At 40.2% G+C, this 16500-nt stretch overlaps 1 protein-coding gene across 5 annotated transcripts in view; it reads right to left on the bottom strand.

Annotated features, from left to right (window-relative positions):
• LOC140372057 (RNA-binding protein with multiple splicing-like) overlaps positions 1-6423 on the bottom strand; it is a 55393-nt gene extending 48970 nt beyond the window's left edge. For 3 of the 5 annotated variants that reach the window (XM_072459325.1, XM_072459324.1, XM_072459326.1), the window contains exon 1: positions 6318-6423. In XM_072459325.1, coding sequence (XP_072315426.1) covers positions 6318-6386 — 69 coding nt within the window. In that variant the 5' untranslated portion in view covers positions 6387-6423. The remainder of the gene's footprint in view (positions 1-6317) is intronic. The other 2 variants (XM_072459323.1, XM_072459322.1) reach the window with 2 other exon arrangements.
• Positions 6424-16500: the final 10077 nt, after the last annotated feature.

Here is a 16500-nt window from a genome sequence, read left to right as displayed (position 1 = left end):
ATACACGTACGGACCACACACAAGGCCAGTGTGCTCCGCCCCCCCTTTACCCCCGCCGCCGACAACAACAAATGATCTCTCCCCGAACGCAGCATCCCGTCGTCGGAAAAGGTCAGGCCGGCCACATGACCCGCGCGTACCCGGCGGATACCCGGAACAGGCCGAGCCCAATCCGATTACACCCCGGGGGAGACGCGGCGCATTTGCTCGACGTGGCTTCGGGGAGGGGTTCGGTTTCTCGTTCAGGATCCACTCAGGTGTTTACGGTCAGCGCGGAGGCGGCGGCAACAGATGTCCACCGGGGGTCAAACTTGTAGCGCCGTTGTGCATCAAGAGAAGACAGATTTATTGCTTGAGTCGAGCGGAGAGGACACGGCATTCCCTGGATTAAATCACCGACAGATAATGCGATCCCAGTTTGACAGTGGACTTGCAGGTCTATCTAGAAAGTAAGCACGGGCTAGCGAGAGGTCAAAGGGTCACGCCCGGTCTGCTGATTTTCATACACTCGCGGGTATTGGCTCGTCCCTTAGATGTCTTCGAGTGCCGGGTTTTTTCGGAGACTGTAATGGCGTTTCGATCGTAGAAGCGCTAACGCTCTCCACTGCGGGAGCCGTGCCACTGTGTGACCCAACGATAACACAAACACGACTGGAATCTGTCACCTCATTTGGGTCTTAAAATAGCCCCTCAAATGACACGTGCAAAAAGGGCTTGTAATTTTCAAAAGTGGAGCCTTGTAAGATAAGAGGGGAAAGGGAAAGGATGCAGCTATTGTCTGTAAAGCAGGAGTGAGCTACAGTAACGTGTCTTATAGTAGCTCAATAATAGTAGAGTGCAGTGATCATATTATAATACTGATGGTAATTCACCTCCCACTTACTGCACACGTTAGTACATGGGTGTTTGTATATGTTAGAAACCAGAGCTGTCGATGGCCGATAAGCTCTGATGATATCTTAAAGCTGATTATCATCATTTTCACCCAAATATATAAATTTAAATCAGTACAAACTCAGTTACTGCCTATACTGTATGCTGCTCTACATCCACAACCTGTTTTACAACTAATCAATAATGGAGCAAGGCAATGTGTTTTGTGCAGTGTCATATTTGCTTCATATCTTTCCTTTTATAAGTATCGTGCAGTGCTGAACCGATACGTTGATACGCAAAAAAGTGTCAATCTTGGCCTTTCACAAAAAATGCCATAAACATTTAATCAAAGTATTTATTTGTGATCCATTAGAAAAGTGACAAAATGTGGATTTAAATTAGGTGAAAGTTACTTCACTTTTTAGGCTTGTTTAAAAGAAAACACTGAAAGTTTTTAGTTTTTAATCAGCTCTTTTTGTACATTTCTTACCATAAACAAGACACTTGCTTTTATAATTTTGCATTTCGGTATTGACCTTGATAACGATATCTAGAAATGTGTAAAAACATGTCTTTAAAGGTATTAGCTGAGGTTTATTTATGAGACAAATGTGAAATGTCTGTCACAAAAGTGCAGAAATATCATCTTATACCCCTATTAGAAGGTTTACACTCTTTATTTTTTTTAAATAAACAATAAAATCGATATTCTAAACAATATTCATGATCATTTTGATATATTGTCAACTCCTTTCGTAACAAAAAGTACAAAATAATAGTACGTAGTAACAATAGCAAACTGAATGCACTTAATTTGACAAATTAAGAAAATATATGTGTTAATGCTTTTGTATTCCTTATGTAAACTGTTTAACAAAGTAGGTTCCACATTCTTCTGCATGTGCTCTTCAAGTGTATAGCTCAATATTTGGGCCCGGGTGTTTACAGGGACATACCATAGGACTTTATGCCCATATATGGTGTGGAAACCCACCGCTCCTTGGTCATATCTTTGACATTTTACATTCTGGTCGGTCGCCTCAGCAGCATCGGTGACCGCTGAGTGCCGCGCTACGTGAAAGCATCCAGAACACCTGATAGTCGGCGCTTTATCAAACCAGACGGCGAGATAAGCGGCCGAAACCTGCATACCTCCATCTGCGAGCAACCGGGCCTTGTTTGGGGAGCACCGGAGCACGTTTGATAAACAGCGAGCGTCATCGGGGCTTTGGGAAATGGCATGTGAGTTTGGCCAGTGAAGCGGGCACGAGGAGGTACAAGGCTGCCTGCGCTGTACTGGTGCGAGTCAGTGAACTGCGCGCTACAGACGGGGGAGGGCGAGGGGAAGCGGAGGTTGGGGGGGAATGGTAGACCTGAACCGTTCCGGGAAAAATATGTACGAAGCGAGTTTTCAGGCAGGCAATGTGATTAGAGTTGTGAGTTTTAATTAGAGATGGGCATTGCATGGAAATTTTGATATGATTGTCGATGCTGTTATGCTAAATATGGTAAATTTGAATATCATAGCTGAAAAATACATACAAAAAGAGCTGATTAAAAGTAAAAAATGAAAAAAGTTATGTTGGAAACTTTCAAATAAGGGTATACGGTCATATTTAAGCACTTTTGTGATTCATTTTACAGACATTTCCCATTTTCTGACAATTAAAACTTAACTTATATGTTTATTGATATGTTTTAACACATTTCTGTTGGATTGACATACTATCGTTATCGGGATACTCCCAAAAATATTGCGATTTTTCAGCACAAGTCTCAATAATGTTGTTTAAAGTGCACGTGATGCACCTGATTTTCAAATTGCGAAACCTGCCAGTAGTTTTTTTAATCTGTCTAACTCGTTCTTATCTCTCACAAACTCTTTGGCACAGGGTAAAAGTATTCACATGAGGTTTTTTGGCTTTAGAAGAACAGCTTTTTAAGACAACAGGGTGGACCACCAAAGCACAGCCAATCAGATCTCATCCCTGTAATGTAACATAGCAACACATTTCATTCTCAGTATCAGTATTTTACCACAGAAAAACATCATGATAAACTATAACATTGAAACTATTTTTTGCCACTGACACAAGCACCCTAAAGCAGGAAAACCCTTCTTTTAAATCTACAGTATCATGAAAAGACTTCAAACAACAAATAAATAGCAGAATGAACCAATAATTACCCATAGAAGTTACTTAATATATTGTTTCATGTGTCATCTATTGAGCAATACAGTATTTATTGTGACAGGTGAGAAGTGCAGTGGTCTAATTTTGTCACAAAGTACCGTATTTTCCGGACTATAAGTTGCAGTATAGGTATAAGTATAAGTCGCACCAGTCAAAAAATGCATAATAGAGAAGAAAAAAACATATATAAGTTGCACTGGAGTATGAAATGCAGTTGCAAGTGTGAAAATAACAAATAATATCACTTATAGTCCAGAAAAATATGGTATTAGTTTATGCTTTTACTCATTTACAAGGGAAAAGTTGGAAAACACAGATTTAACATTTCAGAAAAGACAGAAATATGAGCTGTGAAACTGACACAAGGCTGTTTTTAGAGGTCAAAAGTGCACGGTTAACTTAGGCTTTATGCGCAAATAAAAAAGGTAGAATAATATGTTTTTGTGTGGGAACTCGTGCCAACTGAAATAATTACAGTCGTTGGTAATTGCGGCCATTCCAACTTTGCAATTTTGATTTGATTGTGATTAATGACGCCGCTCTTGTTGTGGGCACGGATGCTAATGTCGCTTTGCGTGTGAGCGTCATGCCAACGAGCCTGCTAAACTTGTCTCGTACTTTACGGCTACTCAAGAACAAAGCGGTGGGCCGTTTTACAGCGGAATGGATCCACTGAACGGGGTGGGGGGAACATAGTGTGTGTTTGAGTCCGAGCGAGAGAGAGATGGGAACATAAAATTAAATCAGGACAGTCGCGGAGGATGAACTTGAACGTTCTTGGAGAAAGTGCAAGTCATCCCGGCTTATTTAGAAATTAGTCATTAATCTTGTCTTGTGCGTCTTTGTGAATTCAAACACCTGCTTCTCTCTGTCAGTGTGCGTGCAGCGTCCTCCCCTGCATACAAAACATACTGTTTTGTGAAACCATGCCTGTTTAACCTTAGGTACCTTAATCCACTCAAGTGAATTCTTGCTGGTGCCAGACTGGATGGCCTCCAAACATATTCACAAGCATTAGATTTCTCTGGCCATTACTCCTCTGTCTAGACACCGTAAGACACAACTTAGATCTATGACTGTCCTTACAAATATCACCAGTGCAATATACGTACTTTTTTCTACTGTATTGATATTTCTCTCTGAATTGGTCAAATCCTGGGATGCATTTTCAATATGAAGTGTCACGTGCATAGACGAGACTTTTAATCGTTGCCATTTAGTGCAAAAATGGCATATACCTAATGAGGGACTACAATGTACGTGCATTTGTTTTTAATCTGTGTGTTCTTTTTTTTTAATAAACTAAACCAAACCAAAGCAAGAACCAGTCTGATCTCTCCCCCAAGGTCAAATCTCTGCTCCAAAACCGCATGCTTTTTGGCTGTAGACCTGGAAAATAAAAAACTCCCTGCATATCATTGAAAATTCGAAACAATTGGATCTTTCATTTGATTAAAATGCGCGTAAGAAGGAAATATATGAATGTTTTTCTTAATAGGAACAAGAGAATGGACGGTAGTGGAAACTTTAGCTGTGATGTTTATATTTTATTTGAATTGACTGGGACTAAACTCCACTTTGAACTGAAAAAAAAGGATTTAATCAAGCTCAATACAGTGTTTTTAATTCTAATATTGCCATAACTCATTAGCCTGAGAGCCAGAGTGGTCTCTCTGTGTATATTCCACAAAAACATCTCTCTCATGTCAGACAGAGCCGTGCAATCCGTTTTGTTTACGTCATCGGTCATCTACTGGAAATTTCACTGCAAAAAACAAACTTCTCTCACCTCAGATCAACAGCGTCGTACGCAGCCACGTTTGCTTCGATGCGGGTTGTCTCAGAAGTGTCCCTGATTGGCCAACTGTCAATAACGCCTGTCTGAACTCTGGGTGATAAAACCGTGTGTCTTTGGAGAAGCGTGTGTTCTTCTATAGCCATGTGGGCGAGTAACTCATAACTCATGACCGTAACCCATTTTATATTCACTGCTTTGACAATATCTATAGTAAATATCGTGCAGAAGTAGAGCCGATTATAAACATGAGCAACACTTTAGTTATGAACAGTAGCACATCATTATCATAAGCTACATGGAGCATTTAGAGTTCTGACAATTAGCTTTCTTGGAAGTCGGTGTTTCTCCCCACACCCTAGAAACTAGTGGTACCTCTCAGCCTCCATAGAAACCTTTTTTTTTTTTACAGCAGTGCACCAAATATGGCAACCATCAGGCCCGCTTGACGATTCGGTTACAAAGCGATGAACGTTTCAGCCGGCCTTAATTCGATTGCCGCAAGAGAAATATCTGATACCATCTGATACACCTTCCCCGCCTCGCATCGCTTGGCAGCAGATACGGAGGCTCTCCACAATAACAATGCCGTGTTGGTGGAGCGAGATAGCCCCAAAACTGCCCCATGCGAAGAGCTACACGTGTATTTACCAAGAAAACTGAAACCCTATTGTATAATTATTCCCGATGTTTGAACAGGGAAAGAAACCTTGGCTATTGTCCAGATCTTTTTTTTTTCAAGAGAGTAAATAAACTTAACCAAGACAAACATTCTTCGAAGTTAATATGTAATCAAATCAAACTAGTGCCAGAGCGGCTCCATCGGCTCCAGTGCAATATGCCTGTTATACAAAGGGATATTGCCTACATGTTGCAGCAGCAGTTGTTTGAACTTGAATTGCTCCCTTAGCTTCACTGAAATCTAATTCATGCCGGCCTGAGATATTCCCTTTACTACAGCTTTCCAGTGATGTGAGAAGTCTGGCTTTACAGTACAGTAACAGGCAGCAGAGATGTGCACAAAGTCATCCAGAATTCTCAGAAATTCATAAAAGACACTTAGTAGTAGGTAGACAAAAAGCATGTCTGCGTTTTGCACGTCACTGGCACGCTTTAAAGGCACGTTTGCGCCACTTTTTTAAAATTTAAATTAAATAGAGTTTTAAAATATTCAACAGAGGCAGGGATGGCACAACCCAAGCTGACAGTGCCGCATCGTTCAACTTTTGAATCAAACGCAGCCTCAAGTCCGCGTTGTAGATAAAAAAAAATACAAATAAAAAATAAAAAACGACGTAAATATTGCTCTATAACAGTTTTTTTAATTGCGGTTAAAGCAACGGCGTGGACTGCGGTGTCGCGTGTGCGGGATGAGGTGAGTGAAGTTGCGGTTGCGGGTCAAAGCGCACGCGCCAGGTGTGAGCGCGCGCGCGTCCCGTGGACACACATACCTCCTCTTCGTGGTTGGTGGTGAACTCCGTCTGCTCGTTCTCCTTCTCGATTATCTTGCTGTTATTCATGGCGATCACTTTTTCTGTCGTTTCGTGCTCGTCTTTCGCCTCTCTCTTCTTCCACTTTTCTTGTTTTGTACGTCTTCTTGTCTCTCTCTTTTTTGACAACGCCGTCGCTTCTCCGCACGTCCTCCTCCCCGCGCTGCGTCCGTCCTTGTGACTCGGGCTTCCACGCTACTTCGGCGGCATCAATCTGCGCTAAACAACCCAGGCTTTTTCTATTCTCTTTTCTTTTCTTTTTTTTTACTGTTTTTGAAGCGGTAAATGGTTGTAAACTCACGATACGCGGTGATTCAAAAACGCTGTCAGATATTATTCTCCCGCATTCCCGTGTGACGCGTCTCTCCGCAGGCGTTCGCGTCGCTGTTGCGCCGGCTTGAGTTACAGTAAAATGTTGCGTGGACTGCGCCGCGGGCAAACTTCTCTCCCCATCGCGCCGCGTGAGGAGGAGAGGAGGAGAGGGGCGGGGCAAGAGGGCGGGGCGGAGGGAGGGGCTTCATGTGCCACCTCCGTCACCGCCGCTGCGCCTTATCAAGTTTTCTCCAGTGCCAGGAGCGACTGTCAGTGGGGAAAAAAGAAACGGTGCCAATCTTGATGCACCTCGTCGTGGATCAGCTGAAAGTTATTTTAATCGCTGCTGCTGCATTCCTCTAATAATAGCTGTGGTGGTTTTGCAGATGCAGGTGTGACATAAAGACGTTCTCTGAAGTATTTACCTTTTTTTTTAAGTTATTCAAGATGAGATATTCTTTTATTGTCCACACAATTTCATTGTTGCAAAGCAGGTAGATACAGAGGAAAAAGACAGATAATTTATAGGAAGTTATCGGAAAAAACGCTCTTAATAGAAGAACTCTTATAAACAAAACTCTTATAAACAAAAACTCCTATAGACAGAACCTGTCATTTCCTAATAAGGAACGGAGGGGGAAAATGAAGATAAAATAAAGTTAAATAAAAACATCTAGCGTAAGAAAAGATAATAATAATAATGTTAAAATAAACACTCTATTTTCATCAGTTATATGAATGTGACATTATTGCATGTGACTACGACAGTAATTGCACATGAATATGACGGTATTGCGCATGGTTTCTTAAGCGGAACTTGTTTTTTTACATTTAGAATCTTGGACTGTTATGTTTGTTTGTTTTTTCATGTATTTTGCATTAAACTATGACATATATTGTTCATAGTTTTACATTGTGTTCATTGTAAAAGGCAATGTTGATCTAAAACAGCTGATAACAGAAACAGGTCCATCGACTTTCTGTTTGAACTGATAAGCTCCGCCTCTTCATAGTGACGTTTCACCTTAACAAACAGAACATTGACATTGACATGTTTGTATTGTTAATACTTGTAAAACCCAGAGTTTGATTATGCGGGAGTAAGCAGAGGGGTGTGGGAGGAGATTGGGGGTAGGTGAAAACAGCCATTTTAGACTCCAATATTAAGTAAGAACAATGCAGGATTACTCAAAACATGCATGAATCAATGGCTATGATAATGATGAGCAAACACCATTATAACATGGTTAAAATCATTAAAATCCATTTTGTCCCCTTTAAGAGGTTTAAGGTAAATCTTTTGTATTGTTAGTTGTGTCTTTAGACTTTATTCCACTTCTATTCTCGTACATTATCGTTGCACTATAACATTTTCCCCATTAGTGCATGATCTAAGTTATGGCCTATTCACTGGCTTCTGTTGCAGGTTATGATGTCATTTTGAGGACTTTTGACCTTTGAAACAATAGAATATTTAATTTGAACTGTTGTTTCATTTCTATGGAAAGTGAATTGACTGAATTTTCTTGTAAGATTATGACACGCAAGTAAAATCATTTGATGAAACCACTTTTGATTCACATTTAGTCCAGACGTATTAACCTATGTAACTCACAGTAGTACTAAACCACTGTGGAGTTGACCAGCTGTACCGCAATTATAAAATAAAGAGATAAGACGAGTCGCTTTGTCGATCCAACATCACAATGCTAAATTACATAATGATAAATGTATTCTCCCTCCCATGCCATTATAAGATTGCAATTAAGATTATGAATAGTGTAGAATCAAATCTATTCTGTTTTGTCCACTGCTTGCCATCGCATTGCAAACAATAAGATAAGATATTCCTTTATTGTCCCACATGGGGAAATTTCATTGGTGCAACGCAGGTAGATCCAGAAGAACAGATCACTTATAGGAAGTCTGAAAAACACTTTGAGTAGAAGATCTCCTATAAATAAACAAAAACTCCCATAGACAAATAAATAAATAAATACCATTGCATGTGATCACGACAGTAATTGCACATGAAAGATAAAGAAAGATAAGAAAGTCAGAAAACTCTTTGTTTGTCGCAGAAAATACTAAACCTGTGATGTTTTGTTAAACGCCTTTGTATATCTTAGCGTTTCTTGCATCATTCAGGCACAACAAGGAGCCATTAATATCCAACAGCCTTAAGTAACCGGCGAATGTAAGTGTTTCGTCTGTAACTTATAGCCGAGCGCCTCAGCAGAGTGTTTAAAGGTTAACTGGGCCGCGTGTCATCCCGGTGCTTCCTGTCATCACCTTGGCACCACACGGCGATGCATGAGGCTCCTTCAGTCTCACTCCGTCGGCACCACGCCTGGAAGCAGCAGCAGCAGCAGCAGCACTTAATGTGACGCACCATTCCGACCACGGGCGCACAATTATCAGACCAACACTTTGGAAATTTACCCTGTCTAAACTCACGGCCGTGTACATTCTGCCGTGTCCGTGCAGGGCTGGGCGAGGTGGCGATCTGTCCCCGCGGTGATGTTGTATTTCGGTGATTTTCTGATGCTCTGTGCTATACTTTGGAGATATTAAGCGCTTTTCTCTGTTATTAGAATCTTGTGGTGTCGTCTGAAACCCAGCAGCTCGATGCGCAAACACAGAGACTTTTCCTCCACCACTTGTAATGAGTGACAGGTGGATTTAACCAATCACAATCAAGTGAGAACTCTCTGTGGGAGAAAATAACTATAGTTACAGGTAACAATAAGTATGTATGTAAGTAAGTATGTAAATAGAGCTGCGATAATTGTGTTATAGTTATTTTTGTATTAGAGCGACGCCTCGTTTCAGGCATAGTGCATCTAAATGTCTCTCTGTAACTAATAGGGATTTACTCACAAAAAATCTATATCTAAATTCTAGATGAATGAATGTCCTGGGGCACATCCTGAACACTACAAGACTCTTCACTTCACAGTGCTGACTACCCAGTCCACTGATATTAAATAATAAAGGATTTTACAAACAAATCTCTAAAACCAGAAATACTTCATATATACAGTAATGATAATAATCTCTTCTATTTTAGATGATGTGATGTATTTGTGATGTTCAATTTGCTTAATGACTTTGGGCCCTTTGTTTTTTTTGTAGCCCTCTATAGTGGCTTTAGATCACTGATAATACTTTGACTAACATGCAGACTTGGAGAGACATTTTGGTCCAGACCCACTAGTTGAAAATCACTGTGGTAAAAGACACAATGTCATCATGACTAATGCATGTGAGGTAAGTTCACCTTTAAGATTTATGGACTCCAGAGTGAAGAAACAGCCGAGCTCTTAAGCCAAACAAGAGATGTCTCAACAGCACTAGAGCAGAGCAAACACTGCAAATGGCAAAGGCACACCTATTATTGTCCACAGACAGTGGGAAAAAAGGCCTTTAAAGTAGTTATCAGGTGCATGACGAGTCCGCCTTGAACGCTGCCTTGTTTTCGAATATTTATTTTCAGCAGCCGTTTTTACTTTGAATTTGAAGATGAAAAGTTATGGAGCTGACAGAAGCGGCACAACAGCGAGGACTTTGACTATATGTTTCGTGTGACGCTTATTGCGCGGGACAGAATCGTCTGACAAGCTCTAGCTTAGAAAGCGAAGATTTGCTGAACCTGCACCTGAAGAACAAGTGAAAACAGTCATTGTGGATTGGTCACAGAGAAGATGGCCGGACGTTCCACTTTTGAGATCACGTCTCTATCAATTGCCTTTGATTTATAAAAACAAAAGAACAGACACGTTTTTTTTTTATTTTTTATGCTGATCAGAAGTATTTCAGGATTACTCGAAGTCTCAAACAAGAAAGGAGGGTCTTTGGGAGTCTTCTAAGCAGATAAAAATGGAAATGCTGCCTCCCCACTTCGCCGCTCGACACCCCCCCGTTATCAAAGCCCTTACCCGGTGGAGTCTGGGGAGCTCGGGGGGGAGGAGACAAAGAAGGAAGAAAGGAGGGAGGAAAGGAGAGATGTCCCAGCTGTGTTTGACAGGTCTCAGGGCTGAGCTGTGTGGTCTGATGCTCCAAGAGGGAGGAGAAAGAGGGCAGGGGGGAGGTGAAGACGTAGCCCCCCACGAAAAACACAGGAGAAGAGACGAAAAGAGCTGGTCATGGTGTCCTGGGTCACATGTCTTGGCTCTGACATAGTCCAGCGCAACATGAAGATATCTGTGGGTTATCGGCAAGGGCGAGAGCAGGGGGTCTGAGTGTTCCTGCTAACTAGCTGTATTTTTAGAAATCACGTGAAGAGACATAGCTACAGAGCAGAACCAAAGTGGGGCCTGAGAAGATCTCTGATAACTGCAGTGCTGTAACTAGGGGTATATTGACACAAAAATGTAATACAACTTGATATTTTTGGGTTAGCTTCATAACAATAGCCAGGCGATATTATGTCAATCCAACAGGAATGTGTTATAACCATAGACTGTATATAAAAGTAGACAGAGCTAACCTGCTAGCTACATATGAAGTGAGCCCGGGCACATATTGGCTAGTTAAAACATGTCTTTAAACGTATCAGTTGAGATTTAATAATCAGAGAAATGTGAAGTGCCCGTAAAATTAATCGCAAAAGTGCAGTAGTATCACCTTGTACCCTTGTTTGGTTTAAAAGTCCCTCAAGGTTCAGTTCTCGGCCCACTCCTCTTCATTCCTTCTCCTTACATAATCCACTGCCACGGTCTCCAATTCTACTGCTTCACTGATTATATTCAGTGTTACCTATCCACCAAATCCTTAACTCCTGCTAGTCACTCTCCAACTCAACTGCATATCTTAAAAACAACATCCATTATATTATCTAAATGTTGATCTAGCCTACAACTGTTGACAGTGTATTGTTTATTTGCTGTTGACAGACACAACAAACATATATTAGCATGTGGTAATCTGATCACAGTGTTTATTCATGCGATGCAAAGTTATTTCTGTTTTGATGTTCTTTCTGTTTTGGAGGAATTTTGTCCATTCAGAAAATATAACTATTAACTATGACCAGCATTTCATCACTCTTAAACCCATGAATAGCTTCCTGTTTATGGGTTGAAACTTCCTGCTATACGCTACATTTATATTCACATTATATTTGTTTAGAAACTGATAATCACTATTACACCAGTCAATTTTACAGAAGGTTTTATTTCTTGTGCCACATATTGCTGTAATTTTGTTTTTAATTCATTCCAAGACACAGTGCAAGTTTGGGACACAAATATTCATGGCTTTCATCTTCCTGTTTGTCTCTCTCCTGTTGAGAACACTGTGTGCCTTTATTTTCTCATTTTTACTAAATATTGCGTTTCACTGATCTTTTGTGATCTTTTGTGTTTCACTGATCTTTTTGTGTTTCATATTCTGTTAAGATAAGATAAGATAACCTTTATTTTATAGATAACTAAAAAAACACTATTATCTCTATTGTTAATTTTCCATCAAACTGCCAATGGGACTGTGAATGGCAAACTCTGGTACATTTACATGCTGGACTAATGCATATTAACCCTAAACAGTCAGTTGCAATGTAAAAAGCACAATGAAGCATTTGCCCCTGAACTAAAAGATTGCTGCCGTGTCACTGTTAATGCCATGTAATATAATGAGTTCAAGTACAGTACAGATCACATGCCCTTGCTCGCTTTGACCTCCATGTTTTTTTTTATTGTCCGTGCAGTAAAATTTTTATGGTTTATAGTAAAATAACAGCATGTGTACAGTTTTTCTTGTATTATTTAATTTGCCGTGACTGGAGTGAGCACTTGACATTTAACAGACAAAGAGCGTTAGCTTCACAACACACTTCAAACGCACGGTGAGAACCCGGACCAAAGACAAAGGGTGGGACGGAGGATTGAGACACAAATCAGATTATCTGATATTGTCGTCTGGATCACTGACTCATAGCTAAAAGGCCAGCTTGATATGAGCGGCTAAGGCTGAATCTATGATGACACAACGCCGATGTATCGACTGGTCCAGCCCCCGGAGAGGCTCCCCCGCTGCTCCCTCTCTCGCTCCACTCGATCATGTCTTTTTCTGCACTTTTTACATTCCTGTGACTACAACCACAGCACACGTCACGCTTACTTACGCTCACCAGAACCCACCACAAAGGAGGGGAAAAGTGCAATCGGTAAAAACAAGCAGTCTGAGCACACGTCAAACATCTCCAGCGGGGGACGAGTTGCCAAAAATGTTACTAAAGTAAGATATTGTTACTTCAAAATAAAATTACAAGAGTACAAAGTTCAAATAGATGACATAAGGCTGAAAATCTATTTGGGGAAAACTGCAAAGAGTCACTGTCTGGAAGCAACGTGCACAAAATATGGTATTTTCATAGATTAGAGGACAAAAGTCATATCTGAAATAGCAGTGCAGGAAACACAAATGATCTAACTAACTAACAATACTATAGTGCAAGTCCATGATGCTCAATATCAGCATAGTCTGAATTGTCTCTGCAAACTACTCTGAAAGATATAGAACTTGTCTATAGATTTGTGTTTTAATAATTGGATTCGGCTCAAAGTTCACAACTTCTCCACGCATCCAGGAGAAATGACAAAAAGCCTTTGAACTGACAATCTATGTGTTTCAGAAGATGTTTCCACAGATCTAAAATACAAGGTTAGCCGTTTTTAAGCAGAATATGACTGAATGTTTTGCTTTTTTCTGGAGGAAATGATGGTACTTGAAAGATTGCAGCCTTTGCTATTTGCTAATTGCGTCCATTCAAATTGTGATTTTGAGTCGATTGTGATTTGTGCGCACTATTATTAAAAAGCTACTCAATAAATGTTCTTTAGCGACGTTAAATGTTCTAGAGTAAAACATGTCTGATCTCTTTGCCCACCTCTGCGTCAGAGTGATGAGGCCTAAGTGGTAGTTTGGGCCGCAGTCCAGGCCATTCCAGTCCCTTTGAATCGTCTGAATCAGGCTGGTCCTCCCTTCTCCCTTGTGCCCTTTGATCTGCCTCTAAAATCACTAATGAGCAATTTGTGGTCAGATTGACCCGATCTAATTGCCCATGAGAGACCCGACTCTTTGTTTCCGTTTGCTTATCCTTTTCCAGTGGCATCTTCACGACCCCCAGACCCCTGTTTAGTCGAGCTCACAGTGACACAAAGATCAGATTAGCCCAACAAAACTGATTCTAGGGTTTCAAAGAGAGTCTGAGGATGCTCTGTTTGTGTTTGGTGCTTTCAAGTGGCGTCTTAACGATCGGCACCATCTCCGTGTGTTTCAGTGACGTCATCGGAGCACATAAACTCCCCACTTCACCAATGCCAAAGCCCTCATTTTGTCAGGCTCCGCTAATGTCCAAGACTTCATTGTTAACTCAGCATAAACTAAGCATTAAACCTACTCACTCCAAACCTACTCACTGGAGACAAGAATGTGGCACCACCAGGCCAAGTTACAGGTCAGATCTGTGGAAAGGCAAACCCACTCGCAGTAAGAAAGTGCAGGTTTTTCCATTTTTGAATAATAAAGACATCTCTTATACTACATTCAAGTATGCGAACTGAACATATACCGTATTTTCAGGACTATATGTTGCACCAGCCAAAAAATGCATTATAGAGAAGAAAAAACATATATAAGTTGCACTTGAGTATGAAATGCGGTTGCAAGTGTGAAAATAACAAATAATATCACACATAAGTCGCTCCGGAGTATAAGTATAAATATAAGTATAGAAGTATAAATATAAGTATAAGTCGCACCCTGGCCAAAACTAGGAAAAAAGGTGCGACTTATAGTCCGGTTTATTTTGACTTTTTCTTAGCAAGACCTGATTATTTTAGTTTTTTCTCGCTGGTCAAAACTGGTTTCTAATGTTATCAATGTAAAGTAGCTGATATTTCACAATAGTAACACAAACTCACAAAGCAAATAGATGTAAATAAAGCAAAATTAAAAATACATTTATCTCTCAAATACTTATTTATTTATACTATATTTATGTCTATAATGTGTCTATTATGGTATTTATTGCAATTTTGTCATTTTCTTAAAGGTGTAAAGGTGATTTTCGAGATATTTTTGAGCAATAAAAACAGGTATGATTAAATAAATGGAGCTCAAGCTAAAGCAAAAACATCTCCATTGACCTTACGCTAGAAAATATACATAGTTCAACTTTAACTTTGTCAGAAAAACGTATAGATTGATAGGTAGATGCATTATATGAACGAGAAGACACAATTCAATACACTTACTAAATGATGTCACTGCACATTAGGACGTCTCCTAATACAATGCTGGTACTTTGTGTCTATCTGTCTTGTGCCTCTAATGGAAAAACACTCAAGGCTATTAGCTCAAGTTCAACCTCTCCAAATCAGATTCATTTAGGTAAACAGACTTTACAGTGTACAAGTGAACTCTCATGCCTGCATTACTGGCTGGTGAGGTACGGGACGCGGGTTTACCCTCCGGGGCACAGCGGGGCTCGTGTTGTGATGTCCCAAGTCAAAGTCACACACAAACACACACGTACACTTCGTCCCATCACGTCTGTGTCCTCTGTTACAGGCAAAGACGTGGAGCATGGGAGGCAGAGGTCTGTGTGATTAACTGTACGCTTAAACTACCACGGGCGCGACATGTTAAGTCCGTTTTCCCAGGCCCGAATTCCCAAATGTTGACACAATCCTTCGTAATGGACCTTAAGTGTGTTGAGTGGCTCCGAAATCTCTAAGGGTCAAAGGGAAGTGAAACAATTAAAAGCTGCGTTTAAAGATGCAATATAACTTCTCCAGGTTTAACTTCACCGCCTGCTTGTCTCCGTCAAGGTTTCCCAGCACTAAACACACCTGTTATTGTACAAATGCAAGTTAAGTTAATGCCGTACTGTGGAGCATTCCAGGAGAAACAAAGACATCTTCAAAATATGGAGGCCTCGCCAAAAAGTTACATCTATAAAGTGCAACGTTTGCATTTAGAGGCAACATTTTGAAGGCCTTTCATAATTCAAAATATATCATATGTTGTTTTGAATTGTTAATCGCTATGGTAACGGCCCTAAGTTTTCATCATTCTGAAACCCATAGCCTTTTGTCGACCCAAAACGTGAGATTGTGTCGCTTACTTCTTATTTTTTCGATCTTGTTTCTAATCAACTGCGATCATTTGTTTATGTTTAATTACGTGTAAAAGCTGTTTGTTGTTGATGTATTTTTTGTCTTATATATATATTACAGGGCCTCGACCATTCTGCAGCACTTACATGATGTGATTCAGTCCACATTATGATTAAATGGTCTGTACGTATGCAACAGGATGCACCGCGGCCTATAGGTCACGCTGCACTTTTCAAAGGTGGACAGGACTTGGATCCAAAGGTCAGCTGTCACAAAGGTTTTATCCTCCAAAAACCAACTGGTGGCCTGTGTGAACATGACTGACCACATCCAAATAAAGCCGGTAGTTGCTGCTGTAGTTATTATTGAAGCATTTTTTAGTTTTGTTAAAGTGGCTTTGAGTGTCCAAAAAAGCACTACATGAATAAAATGCATTATTATTATTATTATTATTATTACAGCATTATTTTTACGGTATTATTATTTTTATTATTCTTATTTATTTTTTAAATTATTATTATTATTTTTTATTTTTTATTTTTTTTTAAGGCGAGGCACTTCTAATTCAGTTTTTATTTGCGTTTTAGCTTTCTGGTGTCAAAAGCAAAATGTACCAGTAGCTTTAGATACTGTCCCCATTGCAAAATCTGAATATTATAACAAATATACTATTATATTTATTGATTTGATGAGTAATTTATTTAGCACAA

Source organism: Eucyclogobius newberryi, unplaced genomic scaffold (assembly GCF_026437365.1).
Source record: "Eucyclogobius newberryi isolate DKJ021-1_F unplaced genomic scaffold, fEucNew1.0.hap1 SCAF_22, whole genome shotgun sequence".
In the NCBI taxonomy this organism is placed as follows: domain Eukaryota; kingdom Metazoa; phylum Chordata; class Actinopteri; order Gobiiformes; family Gobiidae; genus Eucyclogobius; species Eucyclogobius newberryi.
This window is presented reverse-complemented; position numbering and strand designations above follow the sequence as displayed.